At 39.0% G+C, this 15,792-nt stretch overlaps 1 protein-coding gene across 1 annotated transcript in view; it reads right to left on the bottom strand.

Annotated features, from left to right (window-relative positions):
- Window positions 1–15,479, bottom strand: part of MEF2A (myocyte enhancer factor 2A) — a 42,268-nt gene extending 26,789 nt beyond the window's left edge. Inside the window, exon 1 of the mRNA XM_056499534.1 lies at window positions 15,279–15,479. Within this exon, the coding sequence (XP_056355509.1) occupies window positions 15,279–15,452 (174 nt within the window). The 5' untranslated portion in view covers window positions 15,453–15,479. The remainder of the gene's footprint in view (window positions 1–15,278) is intronic.
- Between the last annotated feature and the right edge of the window lie 313 nt (window positions 15,480–15,792).

The raw sequence follows: 15,792 nt of genomic DNA, 5'->3' as shown, positions 1-15,792 counted from the left end.
CTCATAGTATTCGCCAGTATTTTTTACTGTCAACTGATTTTTAGTACAATAAAAAGTACACATGACTTCCTCACTATTCACATATATGCAAAATCCTGCTTATTTCTACTGCAGTTGAAAACAGGAATTTAAAATCCAATTCGCTGCCTGAAATTCTTTAATATCACAGTTCACCATAAGCTGCAATTCCTTCTCAAGTTTCCTGGCTTGTTCTGCGTATCCCACACAGTATCTGGAACTCCCACAAAAATGTAATCACTAAATCAGCATATGGGGAAAACAGGTGTAGGTTCCTCCAGCACCTGTCACGGCTCCGATGCCGCTCCTCCAACCAATCAGCTGGACACGTAAATGGACTTGGCCATACAAGGGCCGGCTGCTCGGCCTCTCAAGGTCGGAGCCTGTTATCCCTCTCGCAGCCCTTCCTAACAAGTCAGCCTGCCAGTCTGCTACACTTTGATATCAGCAGGGAAAATGTTAACGCTGTGTAATCGGGATTACACTTAACCCCTGCAGCCCGGGCCGCTCTGGAAATAGAACCCAAATGTCTTTACGTGCGCTCGGCGTCAGCGCGCGGTGCCCGGGACACGATTACAGAAATGCACTGAGGCTCTGCAAAGAAAGGGCTTGAGAGACATGCACACACAGAGTGCAGCTCCTGGGATAAACACACTGAGGCAATTGGAGTCTTGCAGCAAGGGAGTCTCAGTAGAGCTTTTAATAGTCTAAAGCAACCCAGTAAAAGCTTTTAAGTGTAATGCTGCCAGTTCATCCCCTCGGACGTCTGAAAATTATCCTCTGACTTAAACAAAAAGGAAGAGATTTAAATACAAAAATGCCTCCTTCCTCATGGTGACTGCATGTCATTTTTGCTAACAATGGGGTTAACTCTGCTTTGACTCATGAGGAAGGAAAATGCCTCAGTATCTCCCGTTTCAGGCTCTGGAAACCGTCACTCCAGATGGGGTTCCTGTCATTGTGGAGGGATTTCAGCCACAGTTCCCTGTCACAGATAATAAGGCTGGGTCTGACAGCCAGAGCTCTGCCTCCTTATCACCAAAACACCAAGTGCCACTTGGAGGACCTGACCATAAAAAGCCTGCGAACTTTTATCAGTGCCCAGTAACACAATAGTAAAACATTCCTGCTCTGTGGCCAGGGCTGCCCACGGAATGCTGCGAGCTGTTCGCACGGGGAGGCGCAGCCGAGGCGAGCCAGCCCCGCCAGAACAGAACCAGAACCAGAACCTGGCCCCGCTGCAGGGAAACAAGGAGGGACAGGGCCCCCGGGAGTCTGGGAACAGCCCCGTGGGGACACAGGAACGCCAAACTCCATAAACAAGGGCTGACTCCGCCCTTGAGATTCTCCAGCACTAAAATTTGTTGTTTCTCAAAATAATGTAAATAACTCGGCTCTCTGAGTGATTTCCAAGATGTTATCAGAGAGATCAAAATTTTATTAACTCTGAGGTTGTTCAGAGGAAAAAATGCCATTTGGTGAGACCAAGTACTTTGTGTAACATGAAGAGAGTTTTATTTCTCTGCTATGATACGCAAGCTTGTTTAGAACAACATCACAGTATCTGCAGTGGAGACTAATAGATAAGGCATAATCTTCTCTTACCACAGCAAGAGGGGAAAAGAACATTAAATTTCAGGTTTTGTTATTGGATGCTCACTGCAATTAACTTCTGGTGTGAAGTCTTGTTTTCCAGATCATGTAAGGGAACGTGCAGCCCTTTCAATAAATCTGTGTTACTTTCCACTTCCTCTAAGACTTAGCCAAAATTACTGGAAATTGTTCCAACGTGTTTGCCAACACACTGTATTGTGCCCCAGTAACTGAGATTGTGCAGCTTTGATCTCAGACTGCACTGATGAGAAAAAAATACCAGTTTTAATAATGCTAAGTATTTACAAGAAACCAATGCAGGTATGAAATATTTTTTTAAAAGAATGAAGGAAATAAAACAATACACTTGCATGACATACAAAGTCTCTACACAAGTGTTCCAGACAGCTCTGGTCATCTTGATGTTGCAGAATGACCCAAGAGCTGTAAACTGCTTCTCTTCCACTATTGGTCTCTAGTATTGATTTATTTTTACTTGAATGGCAGAGCTTAGAAAACATTGTATGAGCGTGGCTGGACCAGTGATGACTAGTTTAAATATTGCAGTCAAGCACATGGTACAAGAGCCCCAATATTTTCCTGAACTTCCCCACACATATGCAAAGTAGTTTTTAATTGCACTTTGCAATTAAAATTAGCATTTTGCTAATTTAAGAAAAGAATCATGCCTTGGCAAGAAGCATCTAAGGAACAGAAGAAGGGCTTTCTGCAAAACAACAACAGAAAGGAATAATTGGCTTCTCTCTACGATTCAATATAAATTTTACTAAAACCAATAATACAAATACCAAAGAGTATAAAAGCTCAATAAAGTCATTCATTGTTTGATCCTTAAGGAAGCAGAGCTGATATTCAACCATCTCAGTGTAATTATCCTAGCACAAGCTTCCTTACACAAAATCCAGCAAAGACACATGGAAGGCAGGAGCCTGGAGGCTGCTGAGCCCCCACAGTGGGAGATGAAGCCAGCACCTTCCCCAGGCTCCTGCCCCCGCACGGCTCCCAGGGGCTGCAGACACTGCTCAGGGCAGCTCAGGAAACCAGGAACTCAGACCCAATAAACACAGATGGGTCACTGCTTCCACAGACAAAGTGACAACCCCCAACTGGCCCCCTCCCATCAAGACCCTGGGCTTTATATCCCACTCCAGAAGCACACATTGCTGTGATTAAAGAGCACAATCAGTGCGTTTTGTGCTCTGATCAGTGAGTTTGGTTAAAAAGCCAAGACTTCTGATACTGTGATCTGGGCTTCTTACCAGCCCTGGCAGAACTGTAAAGAACTTGATTATGTTCATTGTCACGTCAGGAAATGATATTTTTCTGCCTTAAAGCAAGAATGTAGGATGACCTCATGTGTAAAAAGTGTTATGGAGTGTAAAAAAAGTGTCAAGTCATTCAAAACATCCAGTATTTGGTTTCTTGTAATATTACACAAAAAGGAAATGGTTGTTGCTCTCAAAGCTACCATGTATCATGTTAACAGCTCTATTTTTGCACTTACTATTGGAGCTGGCCAGAGAGGATTTTTGTTTGTATTTTATCCCAAATCATTGGGAAAACCATGTCCAAAATTTGACTAAGACTGAAATGAAGTGAGTTCCCTTGGAAAAGGCAAACCATTCACTTAAATCCTATGGCTAGTTCTGCTTCTGCTTTTGCAATCAGAGCATGGAAAAGCTGTGAAGCAGCACAAATTTGGAGTAAGTATGTTTTAAATATCGTAACTTTTTAAAGTGTAAATATTCCACAGGCCTGAAGTAATGGAAAAGCCCTACTAGTGCTGCTAAGTATTACTGCTGCTCTGGTAGGCACCTCCACCATGGGTATCAAAAGGATAAATTATTAAAATTTCCTGATGCTCTGAAGATGCCATGCAATACTGGAGAATATTTTTTTTCCTCATTAAAATGGCAAAAAATTCTCTTTGTCCATTCTTTATTTAACTTATTTTTGCTGGTTTATACTCAGCTGTAGCAGGAATAGGTGGGCTGCCAATGTGTGGGCCGAGCACCACAGATACAGAGGAGGCAGAAGGACTGGCCCAGCCTCGCTGGCAGCAGAAAACCTCAGCCACCACTGATAATCACATCCTACATGAAAAGCCACACCTTTTTTTTCTGTGATAGTCCCAGAATGAAGGACAAATAAAGCAGTCACAGCACAGATTCCCACCCAGTTTTCTTTCTTAATACATGAAAGATCAGTGAGACAAAACAGGGCATGGTCCTTTGCTGCAGCTCACCTCCCTTCCCACAGCAGGCAAGGACCACATGTATCACAACAGGCTTTACATGCAGCAGAACGTCCTGCCGAAAGCAAGACAATTGTTTTATTATCTGCTTCCTGATACATATCGTTGCCAAGAAGATGAGCCTAAAACCTGGCTGTTTTTCTCTTTTTAAAACACAAAATATTCCACTTTCATCAGCCTGAACAATAGTAAAGTGTCTCATCCTCTAGATATCGTTATGTCTCCCCTATTATGTATAAAACATATTCAAGCACCCGAGGAGTATTCTTAGCCACCAAAAGCTATTTTTAGTTCTTAAACTTCCTGCGGGTCAGTTTGGCTACAGAAGCATCATCATAGCTGATTCTTTTCTCTAAATTAACAACACATCTCTGCAGAGTCAGACCTTGACCCCACAGCGCCGGGTACACGAATTTACCACCGTCTAAAATCCAAGCAGGAGTGAATCCCCAGTGCAGCATAAACGTCAGACAAGAACAGCCAGACAAAAACCAGATAAATCAACTCAGTAATGGTGTTTTGTCTTTTTAAGCTCATCAACATTATTTCTGTAGTCTGAAATTCCTTTTCCCACAGACAGATGTAAGGTATTGTTTTATGTGATGTTCACAAAATTGATATATTTTCCTCAAGCTCTATTAATATTCTCAACTTCAACCAGTGAAGCATCTGCAAATTTCCTTATGAAGCTGTTTTCCTGTCCTTTGAATTGGGAGACTACTTACACTTAGCCTTAATACTATTCCTTTCAGTATCCTGACACATTTTCAATTACATTTTGCCATGCTATCAGTTCAAATTTCACATTCTAATTATAGCCACAAACACATCCATCCCAAACCAGCTCAGGGAAGGAGTGGTGCCCAGCTTTCAAAACTTCCCTGAAACGCACATGAGGCCAAATTAGATTATGACAGACATTTCCATGAGCTAAGCAACTTGGAGAGCTTAACTTCTTAAAGAACAAGACCTTCCCAATCTTTCTGGCAGGCTCCCCAACCGCAATACTGCATGCTACAGAAAATCTGAACTATTGACATTCTCTACTTTCAGCTTACTTAAATAATATTTTCCATACTTGTTCTCAATTAGTAGTAATATTTTCAAAGTAAATAATTGACATTATGCAAAAAATACATGGGCATGAAAAATTCTGAGTGCAGTACTTAAAAGTTTGCTACAGCTATTGTATTGTCAAATATTATAGTTTGCTATGGAAAAAAAAAAAAAAAAGAAAGAAAAAGAAGGTTTAGGATTAATTACTTACTCCAGGGTTTCACAAATAAAAAACTTATAAGCCTGCCTCACATTATCCATAAAATACAAAGAAAAAGAAGCACCATTTTAGCAATGCTCTGTGTTCAGTTTTAGGCAAAGGTATTCAGCATTTATAGATGAAAAATGTTCAAGATTTGAAATTTTATCAGTGTCCCTGCCATAAACCACTCTAAGAAAAGACACCATCTTGTTTCAAATGTTGGACCACTTCCAGTATCTGGCAAATTTTAACATGTATCCCTGGCTTGCTAAACATGAAAGCTAGCTGTCAAATTCCTCCCAGATATGATAAAGATGGCACTCAGAATTCAAACTCTCATTTATATAAAATAACACATACAAAAGGTTTTTAGACTTGATATGGCATGAAGCTTAAATTCTAGCCTGAAGCATCTTTGCTGTGAAACATTATTTTAAGTAGATAACCACAAAAAATTACTAAAGAATTAGAACTTTATGGGTTATAAAATCCACTCTTCACCCCCAGAATATTACACAGCTCTGGACTAGAAGGTATGGGAAAGGAGCTGCATGCTTGTATTTGTGATTTTAGAGAAACACTATCTGTGAACCGTGGACTTTATAAAGCATTTACTGACCTACAAACAAGCTGGATTGCCTGGTCCTAAATGAACTCCTTGAGACTTAAAATGATTAGTAATCCATTAGCACTGATAATGCTGTTTCCACAGTGACAGCTTAGTCAAGCTCTCAAAGTCCAATTTTTGATGCATTTGTCTTTGTTTCGCTTTCTATCCAACTCGGTAGATTATTAAATTTTATATCACTGAGCAGGTTTGCATTTTACCTGTTTTATAGAAAGAACCATCAACTAGATTTTCCCACTAAAGAGTACTAAAGTGCCAGTTTAACTCTGTCTTTTTCAACCTTTTTATTAAACAACAAAGACAAAATAGACTGATATTCATCTTCAAGAAGCAAAAATTACTCCTTAGCATATAAATTAAATACATTTTATAGTCCTTTCAGGGACTATAAATTTGCAAATAAATAAAATTAATGGTAAAATGGAGCAAAACCCAGTTCTATATTAGAACATTTAAAAATATGTTTCATGATACATAAATGCGTTATTTCAGTCCTTACCCAAACAACAACACACAGATGTACAAACACAGCCTCCCAAATACAGATCTTCAAATACTTGCAATGGTTAAATTATAAATCAGCAGCAGCAGTAGCTGACTGAAGACCTCCTTTCAGCAACAGTGCACTGCAGATAAGCCATATGGAACATGAAAAGTTTCCAAGTGCAGCAATCCATCTGCATAATATCCTTCATAATCTTTTAAAAGTTCTTTAGGAAAAATATTATCTCCTACTCATAGTTTGCCAAGAAAAAAGTGGCTTAACTCTGATTAGAATTCATTTAATAAAAAGAATGGGGTTCTTTAGGTCTACCTGCTCATGTACTATTGCAATTACAAATACTTCTTGTCCTGAATTTTTTACAGCTTTAAAACTGGAAAGGATAACAGAACTATTTCAGAGTCTTGGTACTCAAGATAACTTAGTGCTATCAAAACAGTAATTACAACACGAATGGCAACCATTCCCAAAGAAAATGGTTAGTAGATTCCAAGGATTTATGCTATTGTTAAAATACTGTTCACATGTAAGATTATGGGCTTCATCTCCCAGAACAAGCTCTAATACCTTTAATATTCGTATGGAACTGCCATAAAAAAAAAACCACTCCAAAAATAAGCAAGCTGAATAAGAGAAGTGAAAGCAGGTATCTGAAAACACCAGCTGAGATCAGTGTGTACAACAGCAAGCAGAGAGCCTTCCCAAAAATAAGGAAATAGGGTACAAGCAAATACATCTCTGTTTTTACTGAACTAAAATAATGAGAACGTGGGACTTCCAGACACAGCTCTAATAATGTTACAGTTCATGTTTCAAAGATAGAACTTCTCAGTTGAGTATCAATACAATACATTTACCATGTTTTTTCCTGTACAGCCTCCATTTACTGCAAATTATTCAAAAGCCAAAGCACCTCTTTGAAGACTGTCCTGACTTAATGTGAAAAGTGGTGGGAAATCAAAGGTGGGACCTTGAGAGATAGAGAGAAAAGGCTGTACAGGAATCAGGGACAGTGAAATTTGAGTAAGCTTTATCATGTAATTCATGTCAACATCGGATAAAGACTGGCTCTGGAATGCTTGATTTTTTTTTTTTTTCTTTCTCAAAAGTCATTGTAATCAGCAAGTACTGAATTTTAAGTTATTTGCAAGCAAGAGCAGGGCTTTAAATGGTACCAGTTTGTTACAGTTACAGAAGGGTTTACAGTGGGACAATGTAACAGCTTTGATCTAAAACATCTTTACAACATTCCCAAAATACCTGGGAGTTTTAAATAAAAAATCTATTATTAACTTCCTGTTGAAATTACCTAGTATTTCCAGTAAAACACACAATTTTAAAATTCACCCTAGTGCCAATTTAACTAACTTGCCTAGCATTCCATAGTCTATAGTACGAATTACAGGGCTCCCATATGAAATATCACTCATATGACATAAGATGTACCAAAAAACTCTGGTAAGTCACTAAATGAACTGGATGTGCACAAGTATTGCAAAGAATGGTATGTCACATGTGTGTCACGTATCACATTGTGTCACATGTCACATGCTGCTGCTAGGGTATTCAGAGGTCTGTACCACAGGGACTGCCACCACCGATATTTTCTTTCTCCAGATGCAGTTACTCCCCAAAGCACTGCAGGAGCAAGGGAAGTGTTTTGTCCAGGTGAGTGCAGAGTATTACAGGCTCAATGTGCCACAGCACCTGCAGTAAAACTCTGGCAGTGAACAAGCCATAGCCTCCCTGAGCCTTCTGCTGCACAAGCACCATCAGCTCATGGCCCAAACATTAAGATTGCTCAAAAGCAACATATAAAAACAGAAACATGGTGAGGTCAGAAGGCAGGGAGTAGTGAAGCACTGCAGATGACTCTCCCCTCCTGTGGGCAGCTCCTGCTAAAGCAGTGGCTGAGGTACAGCAATGATCAAGAAGCAGCACTGCTGCTGTCCCTCCTGCAAGGCGGTTAATCCCTGGCAGAAGACACAACCAAACCCCTGAGCCTGGAAGTCAAAAGATGGGATTACATTAAGTCTCCACTGAAATCAAGCCTGCCACAGAACGAACAGTCCTTTATCTTGCTGTAGTTGCAGGAGATGCTTTGTTCTGGGTCTATTCTTTCCATGCACAGCTTGTGTAAAGTCACTCTCTCTTGATTAACAGATGCCACAGTCCTCACTTTGAAATTGCAAAGTAAAAATATACTTTTCTGTCACTACAGAATTTCAAAAGCACCAAATTCTGCAGCAACACAAGGGCTGCAGAATACACGAGACCAGCACAGCTTGAAGAACTTGTTCATACAATAATTATGTCTTTGTGTGACTGCCTGCATGAACTCCAGCACTAACAAGCAATGAGCTGTTGCGGATTTTCATGGAGTCAATTTTCAATCCTACTTAACACAACGTCTCCAGAACAGCAAAACCCAGAAATGAATCTTTGACAAATGCTTCCTGAGCAGTGGGTGTGAGAACTGGACATTGTGTGTCTGCCCTATAAATTTCAAAAATAAAAACATTCTCCTAATGCGGAGCAGAATCAGTTGGAAAAACATTGCTTGCACACCTGGGAAATAAAATCAAATTTCAGACAAAGGAGAATCCAATCCCTGCCTATTGCAGGGATGATTCTGCAGAGATTTTTGGTAGACAGAGCACACAAAAGCTCTGTACCAGTATTTGACATGGATTAAGGATTCTGGCCCTCCAAGCAGCACAGCCTTCAGAGGAGCATCCGATCCAATCTGAGATTGTAATGAGGCACAGTCAAGTCAGCTGCCTCTCATTGCTCAGTGATCAGCTTTTTCTGGTTATTTATTAAAAAATGAGAACATCACAGCAAATTTCAGTTCACAGCTTTAAAGTCATGGCACTGGTGTAACTGTGACAGCTCTGCATAGGACAGAGGGCACCCTGAACTGCAGCTCCATAAAATCACTGCTGGCAGTACAGCAGCCAAGTACAGTCATTATTAGCAAGACTTCAGAAAATTCTATTAAAAGATGCATTCTAGACAAACTTCAGATATCTATATGCTTTAAGTAGTGACTAAATCTGGAATTCATCAAAATTCAGAATACCAGCAGAGCATGGTAAATTTAAAACACCGGCACTGTTTTAAAGAAGTGGAAGAAATAATGTATTCTTAACCCTAAAACACTAAATTTATTCACTGCTTTAGATACAAGGGAAGTACAGTGTTAGATTATTAGCAGGCAAACCAAAGCTGCGTCAAAAAAAAAAAAACCTAACTAAAAAAAAAAAACCTAAATCTATCCTATTTCTGAAAATTCTTTATATATCAGCAATGAAGAAATGCAAGACAACATTAACTCAGAACAAAAACTTTTGGTCAGTACTATCAGCTTGCTTAAAGTCACCAATAATATGACATTTTGAAAAAAATAAATTAAGAGGCACATTAATCATCTATATGTTCAAAGCAATTTCAGCACAGCCAAAGAATTAAAATAATATTGTTGAGTAAAACAGTATTACCAAATGCAAGATATGGAAAAATTAATGATAACAGTAAACAGCTCAAAAAAACCCCCACAGGAATTAAGTGTTGAATTTAATGTCCCAAACTAAAAAGAAAAGAGGAGGGGAGAGAAATAAGACAAAGACACCATCATGAGTGGCAACTACTCTGTTCAGCACAAAATGCATGGCTGTCTTCAGTCACAGTATTGAAAATAAATATTTGCTACCTTGACCACATTTTAAATTTTTCATGGTAGTTGTTTTTTCCTAAACCAAGAATGGGAACTAAAGCCCCTAAGCAGAACCTGTTTGTAGCAAACACTTCTACTAGGAAAAAAACAAGATTCAAACCACTACACACAGACACATAAAAATATTCGTGTGTGTACATATATATACACATACATATATATATAAAAGCTTTTGATGACTCATTCCAGACCACTTCAGTTTTCAAGCACATTGCCTTTTTTAAGGTAAGCTAAAAGAAAATTTCAGTCCTTAACCATACATAAATCCTCTTCAATCACCTCCTTAAAATGTCGCAAAGGTATTTGTGTGCCATCTCAAATTATTTGAAATGTTATATGCAGTATAATTACATTTACATAATCATTTAGCAAATCAAGCCCAATAATGCCTACATTTTCTCAGCATCATGGGCAGATTACCAAGTCTTTTCCTTCCTTCACTAAAATAATTTTCAAGCTTCTTCCTTCTTTTAAATGTGCACCACTTATTCCCACAGTGTTTGGAGACCAAACCAAGTGTTTTGAACTAGAAAAATACATAATATTACACCAATACATGTTCTTCTATCGGCCCAAAGCTTTTTTCTTTCTTTATTCCCTCCAGGTCTTGCTCACTTCTGGCAGTTCTCCATCTATCAAATGCACAGGAATGCAAAACAATGTTAACACATCACAGTGTTAGCCTCCCTCCAATCTCCAGAGTGTGTTTAACCATCAGCATTCCTGGTGCTGCCTCACAGCTCTGTAAAGCTGTGCTGATATTTCACACGAATTTGGAGAATTTAGTCACCTACATTCAGCATCAGGTTTTTTTTCTTGGTTGCAGGGCATTTTCTTCTTTAAAATAAATGTAAAAACTTACAGTGTCGCTTGTGTTATAAAACATTTCAAAGAAATAACTATTTTTTAAGAATTTGACCCAATTTCCACCATCTTACTTTTTAGCTTTGAAAAGCAAAATACAGAAGCCCAAACTGCTTTGCAAATCCTTATCTAGATCGGATGCACCAGGTATCCACCAAGGAAGGAAATAAGATCAATTAAATGAAGGTCATTCTCATCTAATTTTGTATGTGTGCATCCAAGTATATATTTAGATACAATTCCCAGATCTTCATTTTCATATGAAGTCAACCCATATTTAAAAAAAAGGAAGCAATAAACCAATTCAAGTGCTACCAAAACAAACTACTACACACCAACAACAGTTCAAAATACACATTGGTTATTCCCAGCCTGGAAAAGAAGCAATGCTGGGAGGTGGAGAAAGCTGGATGAAAAACAAAACCAGAGAGCTTTTGGTTTATAAACACAGTGTTTCAACACCAACTTTTCTGTTTATGCTCCCCACACTGTTACACTTGTCTCTTGGCATATGCTCCATCTGGCTGGGGAGATGCATCTGCTTCTTCCTGCTGCAGGCTCTCCACGTGCAGCTGAGCTCTCCGTGCTCACTCGGAGCCAGGAGCCAACAACCCCATCTCTGATCCCTGAGATGTTCCTGACTACAGAACATGCACTGCTCCTGTAACAGCTCTATTAAATCTTGTGAAAAGCCAGAGATTAAATGTATTTTAATGCAAGAAAACAGCTGATTACAGCAGCAGATTAAACTGGCTTGTTGACCCTGCTGAAAGCAGCAGCAGGGTCATTTACCTGCTTTGTCTGAACTATGACAAAACCACTCTTACTCCAAGCCATCACAAATGTTACTCCCATTACAGTCACCAATTCCCATGGTAAGATATTCAAAACAAACATCCAAATCACTTGCTGGAATTTACACCAGAGCAGTCCTTCCACAAGAATGAGTATGATTGCAATAATTACGTGCCATAGTTTACGAGGTATTTTTTTGTACTTTCTAGTTACAATTTTTATTACAGATCATTACCTATTTCAAGGACAGCTGTCAGTATCTGGGATATAACCTAAGCCTTATTCAGCACATTACACTGCACTGAAAACTGCATTAAACTACAGAGCACAGGAGAGCCTCATTAACTGACACCCACCCGGAATTCTCCTGGGCACAGATGCCAACTGGGAAAGTAGGTCACATTTTACACAGGCTCCTAAAAATCAAATCACCTCAGTCTGATGAGGTGAGATGAGGAACAAGCAAAACCTACCACGGCCAAGTGTAGGGGAAATAAACTCTGGTTTACTGTATCAGTCAAGGAAAATGAAAACATGGAAAAAAGATAAAAAGCTGAGCTAAACAAGCAGGAAGAGCCATCTTCAGCCCTTGACTCCCAGGAGAAGTGAGGCTGGGAGAGAGGGAACAACTGTGCAACTGCTGCTTTCTGAGGCCTTCTTGAGGGGCAGAAGGACCCAAAATGGAAATGATATGTTATTGTAAATAACCTGCAATAATCTTAACATCCTGCACTAAAGAAAATATACAAGTGCCTGTTCATCTCCCTCTTTTCCTTTGGATTTAAAAACAGTGAATGCTCAAGGTCTCAAATTGTCTTTTACAAATTAAAACATCTTGTTGACCATATGGATACAGAATCCTGATAAAACCTGAAATTCTTCCCATTTTACTCTGCAGAAATACTTCTTTCTTCAGGAAAAATAATTACTTGTCAAGAATAATCCATTACAGAAAAAAGTCCATGAACATTAAAGCATCAAATGCTTTAACACCTACAGCAAGTCCCTCAAATCATAGACAGCACTTCAGCATAACAATCTGCAACTGTGCCATTATGGGTCTGTAAAACCAAATACATGATCTCACTATTTCAATAATTCAAAGCACACACTGAATAAAAATTTCACTCTTCTCAACATCTCTATATGGTCCACCAATGCTGTGCAAGAGCACTACCTTACACTCCAGTAACCTCAGAAAAGAACAGGTATAGGACAGCAGCAGATCATTCCCATCTACAATAACACACTCAGTGAAAGACCCAAGTGCCTGCACCAAAAAAAATTTCTAATATTCATTTAAGATGCGAGTGCTCTCCCTCCCACTATGTTTTCACAAACATTCCAGCAGCAACAGAAGACACCAAGCTCTGGGCATATGAAAGCAATTCCTATGCCAAAACTGAGCAGGAGACAACTACAAGGGGAAGATGTCTCATCGATTTCACTTAATCATTTACAACATTGCCATCTACTCAGTACTAGAAATAAGTAGAAGCAGATTGGTTCCCTCCCCTACCCAGCTTCTGATCTGGGTGAAGTTACCTTCCCTTCTAGCCCAGGAAAACCCACCCTCCTGTCATGCACATCAGGACCACAGTGGGTCCAGAATAGTTACACGGTGAGCCTATGTCACAATAAACACCATTTGTCACATTCAAGGAGGTAAGTGAAGTACTAAACTAGATCTATACATCAGCTATAACTCCATAAGATGAACTGCTTATTATAATTCACTTTAGTATGAATTTGACAGATTTTAGGTGCTTTTCTGCAGTAATTTTCATTTGTTAAAATAGAATTTCAATGTCATTACAATAAAAGAGAAGCCATTTTACATTGTTCTTCCAGCCTGTTTCCAAAATGCTGGTGATGTCACTAAGCATCTATCACACTCCAAGCACCCATCAATCCAGAAAGAAAAATCCTGAAAATATTTCACAACCAGGCTGAAGAGTACACAGGGTTAATCTGAAGAGATAGGAGGATAAGTTCCTAAATGACACTGTATTTGAAACATGGAAATAAAGTCCCAAATTCCATACTAGCATAAAAACACTGAGCCCAGAGAAAAAAAATTAGAATCTGCAGATGAGTCCTTGCATGTTCCCCCAGAGCACATCTGCCCTTGGATGCTAAATGCATTTTCAATGTACTTGTCAGGGGTCAAACACTTGACCCCGGTAAAAAAACCCACCAACAAGAACCCAAAAAAGCAGCCTTGCACAGAATAATTCTGGAAGAGGTCCCTAGTCCTTGTGATGTGAAGAAGCACCATTACCATGAGTCACAACACAAAGAGGCCCTGCATGCAGAACAAAACCAAGCTGAACTTGCATCCCTGTCTCAAATTCATGTCTGTCACAATCAAAAGCTCATTCTGCAGGAATTAGGTTTTCCCTTCCTCTCCAGTGGCTATCCCTTATTTATGCTAATCCAGTGACTAAGCCTTCAACTCTTCATGGCTTGTATTATCCCTCTCTGTAGAGCTCAATGCTGAACACAGAAGTTGGGGAGGGTTTTTTTCTGATCATAAAAGACAGTCAACAAATTAGCAGAGAATCTTCTCAGAAAGAAATATAAAGCATTTGTCTGTATCTCAGTTTTGTCAATCTGATGTTTTGCTTGCACACTCATGTACAAGATCAGCTAGTACCATCCTTGTACTCTGATCCCCTTAGCAATAGGCTCTTCAGCTATTCAAGGCTAATCATTATTCTGAAATCATTCCTAAAAAGCAAGGCATTTGTTCAGAAGACAACTTCAGAATTTAAATTAAACCCTTAAGTCAGCCACCTGTTTTGGTCTATTTACAGGACTACTGGAGACATGCTCTGAAATGCAGTTACAGTACATCAAGGCTCCAATTGCCAAGAAAATCCTTGAATTCTACTGCACCTAATTTAGAAATTGTGTACTGAAAAGAGTTTCTATTTAAAGCTCAAGCATTATAAAAGTAGATGAAACCAATACCTTGGAGTAAACATATTCATGTTATTCTATTACTGCAGAAACTGCAGTCCTTCTGCTGCTATTTTAATTGACAGTCACTGGACAACAAATTTAATTAAGTTCATTTATTCCACATATTCTCTTTTTTTGGCTTTTTTTTTTCCCTTGGCTGAACAAGGGGCAGCAGAGGTGGTGGCTGATTTGATCCATGTTCAAGATATGATTGGTAAAGTGGCTACTACCTCAGAGGAGAAAAAGGGCCAACTATAATTGTCTGTTAGGCTGAGGGCACTCTTCTGACCTTCCTCTCCCACTCAGTCAATTTTTTTCTCCCCATTAAACCTTGAACATTTCTCCCCCTCCTTCCCCAGAAAGACAACCATTTTTCACACCTCTATTTCCATTGCCAAATGTGATTGAAATCAAACATGTTTCCCAGAAACTGGCAGGGGGTGGAGGGCAGATGGGAAAACAACATGGCTGTAAAGACAAGTTACTGCCTTAGAGAAACCAGACTAAAAGCAGTAGTTTAGATTTTATAACATGGTATTAAATAATTTTAAAATATTTGGTTAAAAATCTTAAAATACTCTATGTTGCTCTATGTTTTAATTATTAAGGAGATAAGAAGACTGACGTGTCTTTTCAAATTGTTACCTCAACGATATCTGAGTTGGTTCTGCTTTCGTGGGGTTCGTTGTATTCTGTGTATTTTAATAGAACTTTGTCCATGTCAGTGCTGGCATACTGAAAGAGTTTGTTAGAGCTGTTAAAAATGATGAGTGCTATTTCACAGTCACAGAGCACACTCAACTCATAGGCCTTCTTCATTAATCCAAACTTCCTCTTCGTAAAGGTGACCTAGAGAAGAAAGAATAATGATTGATTTATTTTTTTAAAAACACATGACAAGGATTTGAAGGAAAATAATCAAGGAATACACCAATTGAGCCTACACCATTTACTCCCACTGTCACATGCAGCTTAACTCAAGAACTGCCTACAATATCTGTTGCAAATTTTAGGGCCCAATGTTTTCTATTAGACTAAGTTAAACAATTACACAACCCCAACTCTTCCACTGGTAAGTAATTACCAAGGAGAGTTAAATTTTAGTTAGAGATTTAGCTAGAATAGGATAATTTAGCTTTATTTCCTCTGTTGAACAGAC

The sequence above is a fragment of the Oenanthe melanoleuca genome, chromosome 10 (genome assembly GCF_029582105.1).
Source record: "Oenanthe melanoleuca isolate GR-GAL-2019-014 chromosome 10, OMel1.0, whole genome shotgun sequence".
Taxonomy (NCBI): domain Eukaryota; kingdom Metazoa; phylum Chordata; class Aves; order Passeriformes; family Muscicapidae; genus Oenanthe; species Oenanthe melanoleuca.
Note: the sequence above shows the minus strand (reverse complement) of the source record. Positions and strands in the feature narration are given on the sequence as shown.